The sequence below is a fragment of the Littorina saxatilis genome, linkage group LG12 (genome assembly GCF_037325665.1).
Source record: "Littorina saxatilis isolate snail1 linkage group LG12, US_GU_Lsax_2.0, whole genome shotgun sequence".
NCBI classification, from domain to species: domain Eukaryota; kingdom Metazoa; phylum Mollusca; class Gastropoda; order Littorinimorpha; family Littorinidae; genus Littorina; species Littorina saxatilis.
In genome coordinates this window covers 27,684,842-27,700,493 of record NC_090256.1, presented here as the reverse complement: position 1 = coordinate 27,700,493, position 15,652 = coordinate 27,684,842, and the positions used below count along the sequence as shown (strand labels likewise).

The following is a 15,652-nucleotide window of genomic DNA, read 5'->3' as shown; positions in this document are numbered from 1 at the left end:
AAGTCACGGAATGAACGGTATAGATGCCTTTGGTTTACATGGGTTCTAGAAGCAAAACATCGGCAAAGCAATGTTTTCCAAGGAGGGGAGGCAACTGTCGATATTACGTATCGTCGTATGCATTTTCTCATCATTTTCGTCCTTGAAATGACCAAATTAATTAATTATGCTTAAGTTTAAAGCTCAATCCGTCTTATTAATTTCATCATAAATATTCTTTGTTTGATAAAAGGGACTTGCACTTGCCGTTGTATCAAAAATAAGTTAAAAAATGCCACTAGATTATCATTATGGGCTATGAATTTACAACGCTAAAGTTAAACATTACCTACATATGATCAGTCCAGATTAACTGACCTAATGTCCTCTTAGTCTGGGAACATCACTGGTAATGTTTAAATATAACAGTTAACACTCGTTATTAGGTAATCTCTGCAACTGCTAGTGCTAAGTACTACATGTTTACTACATAAACTTACCTGGAATAAACCGTGCTCCTGCCGAAGACACAACCTGTCGCAGTGGCCACAGCCGCAACATAGCTGAATCTACCTGTAAGCATACACAGTGACAAAATAAATATGTGTCCGTGTCTCTGATTGTAAAGCAAAACTAGAATCAGTTGGATTGGAGAGGTGTCTGGCTGCCAAGAAGCGAGAAGTTGAGGTTGCAACTGTTTCCAACCCATTTAGTGATCAGAAGTCTTACACAAGTCCAACAATTATTCGCTTATAAAGTGACTGTTTAAATCAACGATCTGAAACGATGCATTGAAATAATCTGATGCATGTGCAGCATGATAACTATTTGTTTGTCTGTCTCACCTAGAGTCCGACCTTCTGCGTTTACGAAAACCTTGCAGACCGCTTACTTCCGGTGATTTTTGCTCTCACGGGAAAGAGATGGTACAAACATTTTTTTCTCTAGTTATTTGAGAGAGAAAAAGAAAAGTAGCAAGAATTATCTCAAAAACCGTGCAAGCCAATATTATAAAAGTATTGTTTAGTGTCAGTATTTTACTCCTTTTAAAAACGAGATTTAAGTCGAGAACACGTCAATGTTAGAGAGGTTAAAATAACAGCTTCCACATTCATTAGTGTCCTATTCTATAAACCAGAGAAAGGATGTCGAGAAAGGGAGGAATAGATTTTCTTTGAGAAAAGCAAAGCATATAGATGTATATGTCAATTGCTTTGCTATTATTGGAACAAGATCTGTCCTTGTTTTGCATTTGATGCCAAACGTCGATGTTGAGACTTGTGTATTGTGTGTAATCTCCTTATAAAAAAATCTGGGATTGCCAAGACGTACAAAGTTGAAAATTTAAGATAAGTAAAAATGAGAAAATTTTAATGTTGCAGAAATACAACAAATTCAAAGGATGTCCCAAAATATATAGAGTGTTCCTTCTTTTAACAGGTTTGAAAATGTCGGTTTTTTGTGTCCAATTTTACTTTTCCAACAACATACTGACGTAACTTCCTTTCCCGATCTGCCGGTGCGCCCCACCACGTTGTCCATCTGCTGCTCAGTTCCTATTTTCAGATCAAACACTAATCATGGGCTTTGGCGATCTCAAATCCGATGCTGGTCTGAAGGCTTTAAATGACTTCCTTGCGGACCGCAGCTATATTGAAGGGTAGGTAGCTACGGGTGGTTTGTTATGTTGTTATTAATTTTTTTTTTAATGTGCACGGCCTGGGCTGGAAAAGGGAAAACTCATAATGTGAAGTAAGGCCAAAAAAAAAAAATGCTTTGGTTACGGTTTCATGGCCAAAAAAAATAGGGTAGGTAGGTCGATTAAACTTTTTTTTTTTTTTTTTTTTTTTTTTTGGTTGGTCCTTCTTGAAATGATAAAAATATTTGTGTATGCAAGATATTCGAGGTATTTTCATATTGGTGTATTCGTCCGCTTCACTGCCATCAGGAGTCAAACGAACACACTTGAAGTGAAGTGATTTGATGTGGAAACTTTCCAAGTTTTCGAGAGTCATGCCAAAGTCCAGTTCGAAAGAGTCTTCGGGCTCGGCACTTATTTTCGTCGACCCAACACATTTTATCCCGAACAGTTTGCCGTCCAAAGTTGGATGAAAATCATGAAAAATGTCCACCAAGGTTGCACTCTTCGAGTACCGACTTATCAGTCGTGTTTGTTCGATATGAACGCACTTTCCGAATACGATTGCAAATGCAGACGACATTTTTTTACGTTCGCGCAACGAACGAACGCACGCACGAGACTGACTTCCCTTGGATATGGGAGTTGTAAAAGGCGGAGTGGTGTCCCTTGTCGGGCTTGTTGTTGTCTGCTCTTGGCGATCGATGTTTTCTCTGTGCCGTGGTGTTGTCGTTTTCGGTGGGTTTTTGTGTGTGTGTGTGGGCTTTTTTTGTGTATGTATGTGTTTGGTTCATTTTATTTTTAGCTTTAGGACCAAAAAAAAGTTTAGGGTCGGCCCAAAAAGTTAGGGTCGGTCGGGAAACCGTAACCAAAGCATTGGTTTTTTTTTGGCCTAATCCATTTAGTTTTACCTTTTTTTTTTTTGATGAGTACAACCATCAGTTCGTCAACATGAATAACTTTACTCATAAACGTTGTCATGCTTTATCAGTCGTATCATACTATCACTGTATGTGACTCGTGAGTCTAGTGACTGAACGAGGCACAGAAGCTTTTCAAGTCCAGCTGAGTAGCCTAAACGTTTTCTGATACGCATGATTGCTATTGCTAAGTGAAGTCCACTACAGTTCTGGATGGGGTGGTCATATCTGGGTTGATGGACTAGTTCAGTAGTTGATTGAGCAGACAGGTTTTGTGGTAATCTTGAACTTTAGCGTGTTAATTTCATCAATCAATCAATCAATATGAGGCTTATATCGCGCGTATAGACCCTATCGGTATTCCAAGCTCTCGTGATCTCTCGCAAACTTCAGAGCATAGCAAAGCATGCGGTACAGCGATCTCGTGCGAGCTGCACAAGCCAAAGTTCGAAGTTCTCGCGATGTTCAAAGCATAACAAAGAGCGTGTCTCGCGAGAGCTGCTCAGATACCGAAAAGGTCTATTCCGTGGGTACAGTTCTAAGCGTAGGGATTTATTTTTTTATTTTTTTATTTTTATTCAATTTATAATCATATCGCGCACATTCAAGGCGCAGGGATTTATTTATGCCGTGTGAGATGGAATTTTTTTTTACACAATATATCACGCATTCACAATCGGCCAGCAGATCGCAGCCATTTCGGCGCATATCCTACTTTTCACGGCCTATTATTCCAAGTCACACGGGTATTTTGGTGGACATTTTTATCTATGCCTATACAATTTTGCCAGGAAAGACCCTTTTGTCAATTGTGGGATCTTAAACATGCACACCCCAATGTAGTGTACACGAAATCCTACACGAGATTTGATGGACACATACCTCATAATTCAGTGGCATTTAAGCCTCCAGATTTGTAGAACCTGCACTTGTAAGCATGAGAAGTCATTTTAAAAGTACCTTTGAAGTCACGGAATGAACTGTACGGATGCATTTCGTTTACATGTCTTTTTCAATGAAAACATAGCAAAATCCTCCATTATCGATGGAGGGGAGCCAACTCTGTCTGTCAATATTACGATGGCGGGGAGGCAACTTCATCGGATTTTTCCGATATTACGTATCTGTTTTCTCGTCATTTTCATCGAACAAATAACCAAATTAATTAATTATGCTTAAGTTTGGACCTCAATCCGTCAATTAATTTCACGACAAATGTTCTTTAGCTTGACTACAGGGACTTGTATAAAAAATAAAAAATAAGTAAAAAATGGCAGTGGATCTTGAGCTATGAATTTAACACCCTAAAGTTCAAGATTACCGGTTTTGTCATAACATAAAGGAGCTTGTCTGTACTCTGTAGCAATAGCATAATTTGGTCACTGTAGTACTAGTAGACTGCTTACTAATGCATACATGTGTGAGAGGGAGAGATTTGGTAAGGCCAAAAAAAAAAATAGGTGTGGTTACGGTAACATAGCCAAAAAAAATAGGGTAGGTAGGTAGGCAATCACTTTTTTTTTTTTTAACTTTTTTTTCTAATGTGTACAAATTAAACCTACTTGACAGGGAAATAAGTGTGCGACACGGGCGCTTTCGCTTTCATTGCGTTTTTTGCACTGTTTTTTTGTGTTTTTTTGTGGTTTTTTTGACAAATGTAATAAAAAGTTATAGGATCGGCCCCTAAAAATAGGGTAGGTCGGGTTACCGTAACCACACCTATTTTTTTTTTAGGCCTAACCACTTGATTAAAAGAATGTGTCCATCAAATCTCGTGTAGGATTTTCGTATTACTTTTAATTGACTCAAACCTACTGTTTGCAGATACACAGCATCCCAGGCGGACAGTGTGGTGTTTGCAGCACTGAGCAGCGCACCCAAGGCCAGCTTTCCCCATGCTCTGCGTTGGTACAACCACATCAAGTCCATGGACAGAAGCGCGTAAGAACAGCAAACTACTTTTTGTGTGATAGCTTTATACAGAACTGCATCTTTTATACAAAACTCCATCTAATACCCCCCGCGGGTAAGGGGGAAGAATTTACCCGATGCTCCCCAGAGGCGACAAACGGATTCTGTTTCTCTTTTTACCCTTAAGTGTTTCTTGTATGGAATATAGTCAATTTTTGTACAGATTTTAGTCAAGCAGTATGTAAGAAATGTTAAGTCCTTTGTACTGGAAACTTGCCTTCTCCCAGTAAGGTAATACATTGTACTACGTTGCAAGCCCCTGGAGCAAATTTTTGATTAGTGCTTTTGTGAACAAGAAACAATTGACAAGTGGCTCTATCCCATCTCCCCCCTTTCCCCATCGCGATATAACCTTCGTGGTTGAAAACGACGTTAAACACCAAATAAAGAAAGACTCCAACTAATTTTCTCTTTACAGTTCTGGTTTTGGCAAACAATCAACAGTTCAATGTAACCAAACGATCATTGTGAGGTAAACGAAACAAGGTACTGCTCAGTCAAGCTCTTCTGAAACACATGCTGAAACAAGAGTAATGATTTTTAGATTTATTGACTCACATGCGAAGCAAAAGTGAGTCTATGTACTCACCCGAGTCGTCCGTCCGTCCGGAAAACTTTAACGTTGGATATTTCTTGGACACTATTAAGTCTATCAACACCTGATGTGGCCTGATGGTGTATGGTTACAAGATCTCAAAAAACATGTGCGGCAACTTGACCTCACTTCAAGTTCAAGGTCACAGGGGCCGTAATTGTTGTCTTAAAAACGACCATTTTTCACATTTTCGCATTTTTTTCTGAAGTTATCGAGAATGGCAACCTTAGCTATGTATGCTATACAGGGCAATGTAAGCCCTATCTTTGGACACCAGTTTGGTTGACCTTGCTTCAAGGTCGCAAGGGTCCTTTAAAGTTGGATTGTATACATATTTTGAAGTGACCTTGACCCTGAACTATGGAAGATAACTGTTTCAAACTTAAAAATTATGTGGGGCACATGTTATGCTTTCATCATGAGACACATTTGGTCACATATGATCAAGGTCAAGGTCACTTTGACCCTTATGAAATGTGACCAAAATAAGGTAGTGAACCACTAAAAGTGACCATATCTCATGGTAGAAAGAGCCAATAAGCACCATTGTACTTCCTATGTCTTGAATTAACAGCTTTGTGTTGCATGACCTTGGATGACCTTGACCTTGGGTCACATGTATTTTGGTAGGAAAAATGTGTAAAGCAGTTCTTAGTGTATGATGTCATTGCTAGGTTTAGTTATTTGACCTTGACCCTGAAGGTCAAGGTCATGTAAAGGTCAAGGTCAAGCATGTGAGTCGTATGGGCTTTGCCCTTCCTGTTCAGTGTGACGCTGCCGCCCACACAAGGCTAAATCTGGATATCGTTGAATAAGTTGAACTAGATATAGTAATACAGTAAAATTAATCCTGTGATGAGACGACCAGCCAAAAGTGTTCCTACATTGCAGGCGGCCTTTCATGAGAGAGTTGCTTTGTTTAATTTAAAAGACCAAAAAAAATGTCCACACAAAGTGTTCTTTATCATGAGGTGTCATGTCATGAGAGGGGCCAGACTTGACAGGTAGCACTGTATAAAAACTTTGTTGTTGTGTCTGACCAGCCTTCCAGGCGTGAAGAAGCCATTGGACAGCTATGGCGGCGCTGTCCCGGCTCAAGGAGGCGGTGATGCCGACGATGACTTTGACCTCTTTGGATCCGATGACGAGGAAGAGATGGATGCCATCAAACAGCAAAGGATCAAAGCTTACACCGAGAAGAAGTCTGAGAGTGAGTTGTTTGTTTGGCTTTTCTGGCCACTTGTGGTGAAGTGTGGGAGAAAGCTATTAGTTTTACAGTGGAACCCCCCTTAAGACCTCCAAAAATCTGTGAAAATCAGGTCTTAAACAGGAGGGAATCTTAAATTGGGGGTAAATTTACAAAGGCCATGACCAGAAAGTCTGAGAAAAGATGGTATTAAGAGGGGGGTTCCACTCTATCACTTTATATGTTGGTCTTACAGAGCAGTGTCTAATCAATTTGCTCATGTTATAATTCAATCCACAAGCTTGAGTATGCGTTGCAAACAACGGTGGAGTATAGTGCAAATTTGGCAGGAATCGACTTGGCTAAACCAAAAATCTACAGCTGTCAGTGTCTCAGTCTTATGCTGAAAGAAGTTTTACAGTTTTAGGGAAGATAGCAAACATACATCATTTATTCAGTACTTCCAATTGTGTTTGGAGGTCTATTGGCTTAAGAATTAAAGATGTTTCTAAAGTTTCTGCACTGTTTGCATAGAAACATCTGTCTTTGTTGTATGTGAACACTTGAACTGCAGATAGAAATTAGAGAAGGAAAGCTCTAGGTGTTTTTATTATGTAAGAACTAAGATACTTGAATTCAGTAGGGTGGTGCACATTACCTACTAGTGCCTAGGGGGTCTGGAAGCTCCGTCTGTAGAGCTCTGAAGCACTAAACTTGTGATCCTCAGGTCACAGGTTGGGGTCCAGGCCACAGGGATGAGATTCTTCCGCCAATTCGTTCCCAGGACCATTTTACTGAATCGTCTAAATCCGTTGAGAAAAAAATGGGGGGGGGGGGGGGTAGAGTAGTTGTTGTGGTTCCATTGGATTCGATCTGTAAAGTCCTACCTACAACCCTAAAGTCGATTTTCCAGATCAAATCTCCGATAAAATAATGACAACATAACCTCCGTATCGAAGGAAGTGGACCTTCGACCCGAATATGAACTTTCCATTTGGGACTAAGTTTCCCTTTCACGAGTGTCTTCATTCCCATAATTCATAAACGGGCTGATTCAGCTGTCGGCTTTAGCCTGCTTAACAAAGATGGCGTCGGTGAGAACATTGACGGAAAGCGAACATGTTTTGGCGCTCAAGCAATTTATTTAGGTCCAGTTCTTTTATCAATACCTTACGAGCACCATTGGTCATTGTGCAAGTAAATTGTGCCGTTTCTAAAATTTTTGAAAATTCCTGAGCTAAAGTTACTTAAATTTTGCACATATGACTGACAAAATGTTGTATGCTTCTACTGCTCGGACTCATTTCCAAGTCTTTTTTTATGGTCAAAGTGTCAAAAAATCTTCAGCTTCAGGGGGCCTGGACCCCACTAGGGCCTTCACCGGCCCCCAGACCCCCGCCAAATAATTTCCTCCCAAAACACTTTTAGGGAATCTCATCTCTGAGGCCAGGATCGACACAGGTCATCTTGATGTGATGCATTCTGATAATCATCGGTCCACGCTATCGCTCAAGTCTCTCTGACAGGACGGAGAATTACTACGTGGAGGAAGGGGAGAGAAGCGGAGCTTAAAGCCGAAATCTATCAAAACAAGAATACAGAGTTATCTCCCTTATGTTTTTCGCTAATGTTTCTGATAAAAGATGAATTCGATTTCCGAATGACTGACTTCGACAGTGATCTCCGTTCTGTTCTTCACAGATATGATAAAGACATCGTTCTAAGGTCAAAACAAGTCGAAATTTGAGACTGCTGTGGGAAGAAGACCGTGATATTGTTGCATCACTCCCAACTGGTTACGGAAAAAGTATCGTCCGCTCCGTAGCCATTTTGTTATGATAACGTGACAAAGTTGATTATCATATTTAGAGTTGTTTGCACAGGAAATACATCAGCGAAAGATAGCTCGCTTGAAACTGTCTTACATAACAATTCCTTTGTAATTTAAAAATTACACACCATGAAAAATCATTATCGACGATCGCGAATCTGCTTATATCAATTGCACATTACGAAAAGCTCTAAATATGTAAAACATTCGATTTCCTCTCCAGAGAAGAAAAACAAAGGCATCCTGTCAGGGATAAATGAGACCCGAAGGGAAGGAACTCATTTTGACCTGAGTTCAGGATGGATGTGATGATGATGACTCAGAGATGGTATCCATGTCACTATCATGACACATACAACTAAAAACCCTTCATTATTCTGCCTGAACTCAGAAGTACAGGTGGTTAATTACACCTAAACGCACATACACCTGGGCAACATCTGTTGCTGCTGACTGTCCACTGTAGTGATCCGAATTTCCTATCAGTGGGAAAATGAAGTATGAAATGAAATGCATTAATTTCCACTGGATCTTCTTGGTCTCATTTACATCTTATTTTGTTTGCTGTATATGTTGTGTGATGCTTATGTTTGTTTGTTTTTTCCTCCCAGAGCCCAAACTAATTGCCAAGAGTAACCTCATCTTGGAGGTGAAGCCGTGGGACGATGAGACGGACATGAAGAAACTGGAGGAGTGTGTGCGCACTGTCAAGTGTGATGGACTCATCTGGGGAACTTGTGAGTGGAGTGTTTGGTGGCTGGAAACGATGTAGTGGCTCAACACAAGTGCCTACACTCGGGGATTCCACTTTTCAACAGATTCACACATTTCTTTAGAAATGAGAAACCTGTGCTCCATTTATTATGTTAATTTAAAACAAATCGCGTAATGCGAAAATACAACATTTAGTCAAGCTGTCGAACTCATAGAATGAAACTGAACGCAATGCTTTTCTGTATGTCTATTCTTTTTAGCTTACTGAGTTTGTTTTTAATCCAAACATATATCTATATGTTTTTGGAATCAGGAACGGACAAGGAATAAGATGAAATTGTTTTTAAATTATTTCGGAAATTTAATTTTAATCATAATTTTTATATTTTTAATTTTCAGAGCTTGTTTTTAATCCGAATATGTAGAGGTTACACGCCGAGTCTCAGTGATTATCAAAAATAATGGTCGAAGTTAGCGGATCATGAAAAATGCGAGCTTTAGCGAGCTTTTTCATGACCGCGAACTGAGACCATTATTTTTGATAATCACTGAGACGAGGTGTGTAACCTCTTTATTCCTCCTTTCTTCAGTTATTCAAAGAAAAGAGGAGTTTTTTTGCGAAAGTTTGATCGAATCCTATTCTCTCAACCAGTCAACCTGCGCAGGCGATCGATTAATGCGCGGTTGTATAGTTCCGTGCAAATCATTCCATTCTGTTAACACTTCTTGTCAGTTTTCCTATTTTGGGCTAAAATCAAGTACACAGATATGCTGTTATTCTGCCGTGGCGGCAAAGGCAGATATTGTGTGTTCTGTATATGTTTTAGTATCGCTTAGGATAATGTTTTTTCGTCAAATGGGACTAGCAGACGAACTTTTGCACCCGTGTTCCAACGTTAAAAACTGTATGAAGTTCAGTTTTCTGGGGAAAATAGTGTATGAAACCCCTTTATGTTGTTTAAATTGATGAGATGTGTGCATTTGGTTGCGTGTGATCTGTTTATTAAATGAAATATTGTTGAAAACTGACCGTCGGATTGCAGTCTGTTGTCGAAGGAACTGAGTGAAAAGAAGGGGAACTACTCTTGTCGCTAGACAAAGTATGAGTTACTTGCCTTGGGAAATTGCTTGTGATGAACGGCTTGACGGCACGGCAGATGAGATTCAGAAAACAACCGAACTCATGGATTTTATATGGAGATTCATGTGTGCAGGCCTGTAGTTGTTCATTTAAATGCGGTATGTTTGTATTGTTTGCTCCAGAGATGTATACTTCGTACATTAGAGCGTTCGGAACTTTTCAGTCGTAAAAAGTAGTACCGAAACAGAACAACCTCTCAACCCATTGCACTATCGAGGATTCAGGCTGTTGCTGGGTCGTTATTTGTTTGGTTGCTGGGTCATTATCGAAAAATAACTACCCCTACAAGTTTACAGAGGCAAAGAAGCAGAGGGGGGAATAAAACATAATTATATGTTTTTGGAATCAGAAAATGATGAAGAATACGATACACGTAATTTTGGATCGTTTTATAAAAAAAATAATTTTAATTACAATTTTCAGATTTTTAATGACCAAAGTCATTAATTAAATTTTAAACCGGCACGGTTGGCCTAGTGGTAAGGCGTCTGCCCTGTGATCTGGAGGTCGTGGGTTCGAACCCCGGCCGGGTCATACCTAAGACTTTAAAATTGGCAATCTAGTGGCTGCTCCGCCAGGCGTCAGCAGGCATAGGAATTGTCCGCCGAACGGCGGATTTCCGCCGAAATTTTTGTTTGTTCCGCCGGAAAAGCAAAAGTGTCCGCCAAAAAAATAAAGGGGGGAGGCACAAAAAAAAGCACCGGTTACTTTTGCCTTAGCGCGAAAGCCCGCGAAAACTTTGTTCACGCACTGCTCCCGCCCGCCTCAGTTACTTGAACTTTGAGTGAAACAGCTCGCTGTTGATTCGTGGGCACGCTATAGGATTCGCGGGCACGCAGACAGCATTGAACGCAGTGTACCAGTGAAAATGTCGATCGCGCGTGTTGTAAAACGTGGTCAAAGATTTGATGACACTGGATGCGCGAACAAATGGAAATGAGAGTGTGTGTCGGCTGTTGTGGAAGTGAATAGAGACAAGCAGCGCGTCGGCACTCGATTTAGAAAAATTGATGTCCGTGGTTCAGCATGGTGCATCGTCTGCAACACCTACTAGCTGTTACTGACCATCTCCGCAGGAAGAAGCACATTGAAATGTGCTCTTCTCTGAAGGACAATCAACGTTTGCCAGGTTTTTTTTCTGCTCAAGTAAGGCACAGTGCTCCTGAATTGTTTGATTTTCCTTCGATTTTATACGGCAGAAGAAGAACAGATTTTGGTTCAAGTCAAGCGAAGAACACCGCTCTAGATCTGAAGTTTGCGCATATGTTTCAGTTTTTCTCCATTTGAATGTCACTGTGCTGATCGTATTCGTAATCTTCGAACTATATTTACCAAATTTAAGCAAGGGTTGGAGCTGGGCTGGTACCCAAACCGCTAACCCACAAATCGAAGAAAAATCTATGCGTTGAGCCTTATTTTCTTCTTTTTTTTATACTTTTTTAAAAACTCATTGTAAGAGATCATGGGAAAGTAACTTAAGTAGGCAATTCTTATTGGTGAGCCCTTGTAACTTTTATGTTTGAAAGTAAACCAGATTGTGTTACAAGTTACATTTTCCTGTTTGTCTCAACAGATCAATTTAACAAATTTCAACCATATAATACATGTATATATTTTTTTTTCTTCAAAAAATAAAAAATTGGTACTAAAAACTCTGATTCTAAAACCAGAATTTAATGGCAAACTTGGAGCTCAGATGACACTAGATTGCACTATCTGGGTTCTTTGAAGAAAAAATTTCCGGGGGGGGGGGGGGCATGCCCCCGGACCCCCCTAGTAAGGCTAGGCTCTTCGCGCCGTCGACTTGACGCTTCGCGTCTTCAGTTAAAAATGTTCAGCCTTTTTTACAATTTTCAATTCCCTTGCCTGGTCTGGCATTATGGGGTTAGTGCTAGACTGGTTGGTCCGGTGTCAGAATAATGTGACTGGGTGAGACATGAAGCCTGTGCTGCGACTTCTGTCTTGTGTGTGGCGCACGTTATATGTCAAAGCAGCACCGCCCTGATATATGGCCCCTCGTGGTCGGCTGGGCGTTAAACAAACAAACAAACAAAATTAAATTTTAAGCCTCCAAGCTGAAATGCAATACCAAAGTCCGGCCTTCGTCAAAGATTGCTTTGCCAAAATTTAAATCAATTTTATTTAAAAATGAGGGTGTGACAGTGCCGCCTCAACTTTTACAAAGTGCCGGATATGACGTCATCAAAGGTATTTATCGAAAAAATGGAAAAAAAACGTCTGGGGATATCATACCCAGGAACTCGCATGAAAATGTTCATACAGATCGGTCCAGTAGTTTACTCTGAATCGCTCTACACACACACACAGACAGACACACACACACACACACACACACACACACACACACACACACACACCACGACCCTCGTCTCGATTCGCCCCTCTATGTTAAAACATTTAGTCAAAACTTGACTAAATGTAAAAAGACCCTAGATTCCTCCTCTTCCCCACGCCCCTAAAATTTCAAGCATTTTTGTGTTTTTCTTTAGTGGAAGACCTACAGAATACCGTATGTTAGCAGCATTCGTTGCCATGTCTTTTTTTTTGAATGGTTTATTTTGCAAATGAAACGTTACGTGTTTTGATTTGGGGGTTGATTTACCTCAGAAGCAATGTGTTGCCTACCTCAGAACTATTATTGTATTGATAGATTGTTAGCTATCAAATGTCCTAATCTTGTTTAGAAAAAAAATGCTACACTCCTGGTAGATCATCTAAGTTAACTTCATTCAAATTGTCAGAAGACTTTCTTTTTCTAAATACAGGAAGTAAGCCTGTTGATTTTAGTCCAGCATTGGCAAGATAGTCACTGATGTTCTGCTTGTGTCAAACATGCTTGTAAGGTTTATTTTTCATTTCAGCCAAGCTTGTTCCTGTGGGCTACGGAATCAACAAGCTGCAGATTTCCTGTGTTGTTGAAGACGATAAGGTCAGTATTAAGATTTTGGTCTCCATGTTGCTTTGTCTCTGTACTGTTGGTGACTTTGTTGGGCAGTTGCTATAATGAAACTTAATTATAGTGACAAGAAGGTGAAGATTTTATTGAATCATATACATTTATGAGGGAGGTAATCCAGTCATAGCCACACCATGTGTAGATGAAGGGTAGTGTCCCTTCTTTGTTGTTCCAACCTCATTAGGTTCATGCAAATAGACCATGCTGGAAAAAAAGTTTATCTGGGTTATTTATAGGCTGTACAAGGTAGGCACCCTTTAAAACACTAAGGCAACTCCACACAGTTTCTGGAAAACGTCAGTTGTGAAAGCTAACTGGCGTAATCATTTTAATGTTTGGCCATTTTTTTTCTATTTGATTTTTTTAATACTGTAGACATACCGACTGTTAAAACAAATGTATCGTGGGTGATAAAAATGGGTGGATTGCTGTGTGAAGTGGTGCTCAGCCGGTTAGCTACTCAGTGCTGAGTCGCCATGACAGCTAATCCTACAGCAAACTGGGGACTTCTGGGAGCAGTGCTGCATTCACTGTGCTGTTCTTCGTTCATCCCTGTACATTTTGCAATCACTTAACACCTATGTGTGATCAGATTCATATTATGTGTCATGTACACTGCTTGTTGGAGCTGTGATAAAATTGAACTTATAGAATGTAGGAATGCACACGCACACACAATCACACACACACACACACTCTTTCTCTCTCTTTCATACATGCGAGTGCTCACAACCACAAGGTCCATCCCTGTGCAGTTGGTAGTTTATTATACCTTCTTTTTTTTCCATGTACATCACTGAAGATCTGTCCAGGATTTTGCACGAACAAGAAAATCTTTCAATTTGGACACATGCCAAAAATTAGCCTGACTGCTTTCATGTTGCTTGAAGACATCAATTCACGGCAGTAACATACACTGTCTGTTTCAGGTTGGAACTGACTTCTTGGAAGAGGAGATCACCAAGTTTGAAGACTTTGTGCAATCCATGGACATTGTTGCTTTTAACAAAGTTTAATATCATGGAAAACGATGTTAGAATGGTTGACGAATGAAGTAAATTATCAAAGTGTATTGTTTCTTGTTGTGAAGTCTTTTGGTTTTTCAAGGTTGTGTGTGCGAGTGTGAAACCCAGCTACTGCAGTCTCTGCCGAGAGGTTACTTTAACTGCAATCTTAGCACAGAAAGTTACACACACACTTTCACACTTACTATGTTTTGTTAGCCTCGTCTATAACTGGTACAATAGAGCGTTCATGATTTGCAGGCTTATTCAAGTACAGTATATCTCGGCGAAGTAACACAAAATTTGTTCACCATTATGCAACAAACAAAAAGAGAACCGGAAGCTTTCGATGACTTTCATTTCCGATATTTCCAGATACTGTTTAAGGCACGTTTCATGATATTGAGGATTGCAGTTTCCCCCTCACACACAATATTCCAAAATAATAAATAGTCAAACATGGGCCAAAAAACAGTTTGCACCAAGAGTTCAACTTTTATCTATCCAAAACAGTAAAAAAAATTATATGAACATTCGTATTTCCAAGATGATTGGCGTTCCAAGACGCTATATCCTAAAAAACCCAAAACATGCTTTTACAACTTCAGTGCATAATAACTGCCCAAAGGTGCTGTTTAAAGCAACCATTGATAATAATTTTTAACATACTCCTTGAACACATTAAGAAAAATGGTTAACTTGCAAATAAAGGGACAGCATTGATCAGAACAATGGTAAGATAAAGGACGCTACTTATATTTTGTACATTTTTTATCTTTATCGTTTCCTGTAGACCTCAGAAGTTCTAGCCAGCTTAAGAAATCATTCTAAAATCGAAAAACAAACATCTATACATTTTGTACGCAGAGTAGATTGATATTTGACACAGTCACACAGACATACGTGGGCTATGGGGCAACCCTACCCCCTAAATTTGAAAACGGGGTCAATTTCTTAACTGCATGCATTCAGCAAAACAATCCCTAAAACATTTTTTTTTCACAAATGAACTTATGACTTTAGAAAAGCATTCAAAAATGCATATATACAACGCTTTTTCTTTGGTCCCAATTCAAGGGGGTGTGCTATTCTCAGGTAACACTGTGAACGCTCAAATGAGACTTGGTCACATGTCAAAAAAAGTAATCCCCCCTGTTGTTCATGGTTGGTTGGTGGGATTTTTTTTTATCTGAGCCATTGGCAAGCATGAAATGTCATCAACATTAGGAAAGACATAGTATCTCCCATTGTCTTTTGCGCGCAAACACTTCACACAGATCTCCTCTCGATCTGGCCCATCGGGGAAATGGGTTGACTTGGGGATGATCACCGCCCTGTATCTCTCCACCTTTCCATCCATGCTGACAAAGTCAGCGGTCACAAAGTCCCCAACTTGAATGTCTCACTGTGGGACAAAGAACCTGGTTTTCACGACTGGCACCACATGGTTGGCTGACCACGCGGCATCCAGTGGCGTGTTGTGGGTAGACGTCCATTGGACATAAATTGGGAAGGACGTCGCTGGATCATCTGGTTTGCATACTTTGTTCATGTACAACATTTAATCAAGCTGTCGAACTAACAGAAGGAAACTGAACTCACTGCATTTTCACAGCAAGAGCGTATACTCGTAGCATCGTCAGTTCACCACTCGATGCAAAGGCAGTGAAATTGACAAGAAGAGCGGGGTAGTAG

At 40.1% G+C, this 15,652-nt stretch overlaps 2 protein-coding genes across 2 annotated transcripts in view; one reads left to right on the top strand and one right to left on the bottom strand.

Annotated features, from left to right (window-relative positions):
- LOC138981648 (NADH-ubiquinone oxidoreductase 75 kDa subunit, mitochondrial-like) overlaps positions 1 to 881 on the bottom strand; it is a 36,280-nt gene extending 35,399 nt beyond the window's left edge. The window contains exons 1-2 of the mRNA XM_070354643.1: positions 825 to 881; positions 480 to 552 (exon numbers count right to left, since the gene is read on the bottom strand). Of these exons, the coding sequence (XP_070210744.1) occupies positions 480 to 540 (61 nt within the window). The 5' untranslated portion in view covers positions 541 to 552; positions 825 to 881. The remainder of the gene's footprint in view (positions 1 to 479; positions 553 to 824) is intronic.
- A 594-nt stretch (positions 882 to 1,475) lies between these two features.
- LOC138981655 (elongation factor 1-beta-like) lies at positions 1,476 to 14,025 on the top strand. Its single transcript, XM_070354650.1, has 6 exons — positions 1,476 to 1,639; positions 4,363 to 4,479; positions 6,148 to 6,314; positions 8,733 to 8,858; positions 12,859 to 12,926; positions 13,883 to 14,025. The coding sequence occupies exons 1-6, from the start codon at positions 1,560 to 1,562 to the stop codon at positions 13,967 to 13,969; spliced, it is 645 nt and encodes a 214-aa protein (XP_070210751.1). The 5' UTR covers positions 1,476 to 1,559; the 3' UTR covers positions 13,970 to 14,025.
- Positions 14,026 to 15,652: the final 1,627 nt, after the last annotated feature.

Bases quoted from the DNA above. Each gene is read 5' to 3' on its own strand.
- LOC138981655 (XM_070354650.1), top strand. From the start codon at position 1,560: ATGGGCTTTGGCGATCTCAAATCCGATGCTGGTCTGAAGGCTTTAAAT. The intron at 1,640-4,362 runs GTAGGTAGCTAC...TACTGTTTGCAG, and splicing joins GACCGCAGCTATATTGAAGG to ATACACAGCATCCCAGGCGG. The intron at 8,859-12,858 runs GTGAGTGGAGTG...TTTTCATTTCAG, and splicing joins TGGACTCATCTGGGGAACTT to CCAAGCTTGTTCCTGTGGGC.